Source organism: Nicotiana tabacum, chromosome 4 (assembly GCF_000715075.1).
Source record: "Nicotiana tabacum cultivar K326 chromosome 4, ASM71507v2, whole genome shotgun sequence".
NCBI lineage: Eukaryota > Viridiplantae > Streptophyta > Magnoliopsida > Solanales > Solanaceae > Nicotiana > Nicotiana tabacum.
In genome coordinates, this window is record NC_134083.1 from 140,980,472 (window position 1) to 140,981,741 (window position 1,270).

The 1,270-nt window shown below is 35.1% G+C and overlaps 1 protein-coding gene across 1 annotated transcript; it reads right to left on the bottom strand.

Annotated features, from left to right (window-relative positions):
• Nucleotides 1-464: 464 nt before the first annotated feature.
• LOC142180145 (NAC domain-containing protein 46-like) lies at nt 465-980 on the bottom strand. The gene has a single exon (XM_075251079.1). It carries the CDS (start codon nt 978-980, stop codon nt 465-467), a length of 516 nt encoding a protein of 171 aa, XP_075107180.1.
• Nucleotides 981-1,270: the final 290 nt, after the last annotated feature.

The following is a 1,270-nucleotide window of genomic DNA, read 5'->3' on the forward strand; positions in this document are numbered from 1 at the left end:
AATACAATGGAATTTTTATGCAGATGATGAAGAAGAAGAAGATCAGAAAATTTAGTAAGTAAAAATTCTGAGATTCAAGGCATATTTATAGACCATTTAGCACTGATTATGAGCGGGAAACAACAAACGAATATAAAATAATCTGGGAAAGAAAACGGACCGTAACGGGTCGCGGGTCATGGGTTATTCCGGATTGAATTTTTGTTAATTAATTAAATTAATTAATTGAAAGAAATTTTGTCCAAAAAGATTAATTAATCAATCTTTGACGGAAGCCGAGCGAGCGACGACGACGGCGCGGGACTTGCCTTCTTCTTAACTCTTTAAGAGCTAGAAGAAGAGCAATTGTATATATACCCATGAAAAGTTTTTTTTTCCTCCAATATGGGATAATGTCCCTATGCTGAGGAGGGAAACTCAAATATTTTATTTTTTCCCTCCATTTTCTATTCACCCTCTTTAAGCTACACAAGCTTAAAATCCCAACAGAAATACTCTGTCATCATCCAGTAGCCATTCAAAGAGGAGTCTTTCTTGTGCTTATAACTCAAGCTTCTTTTATACCCAATAATCAGACTCTCATCCTCATCAAGAATTTTCTTGCCTTTATTCTGATGTGCCCAAGTCCCATTAGCAGTAGTTCTATTGTATCTGGCATCAGTGGGCTTCTTCTTCTTCAATTGGGTAAGGAAGTAATGGGTTTTCATGGAACTAATGTCTCCAATTAATCGCCATGGCTCATTGCTGTAAACATCTGCAAAGCCAATCAATCCTTCAGTTGGTAAGCATTTTCCAGCCACAAATTTCAACAATTGCATTATCAGATCAGTGTCAGAGGGACGAAATTGAGGATTCTTTTCCATGGGTTCCGTTCTTTCTTGAAGACTTTGAAAACGATGACACAAAAAACTTTCTTGAATGAGTGAGAATGACACAAAAAACTTTCTTGATTGAAAATGAAACAGAACTAGGAAGAACATATAAGAAGAAGAAACAACGTATTTAAGAAGAAGAAACAGCGTATTCTGAACTACAGAATCTTGATCCCGTTTTGAAAACTATGACAAGGTGTTATTTTACACGCAAAAAAACAGCTAAGACTCCTTTTAAGAAACTAATTGAACGGCATTTTTACCCCCTCATACTCCTATAATATTTTTGTAGCAAATAGTAAATTTACCCTTCAATAAATGATAAATAAATCAATTAAATTGGAAGTGACATGAAGTTCCATGTATCTATCTACCTGGCATTTAGTGTAGTCTATTTG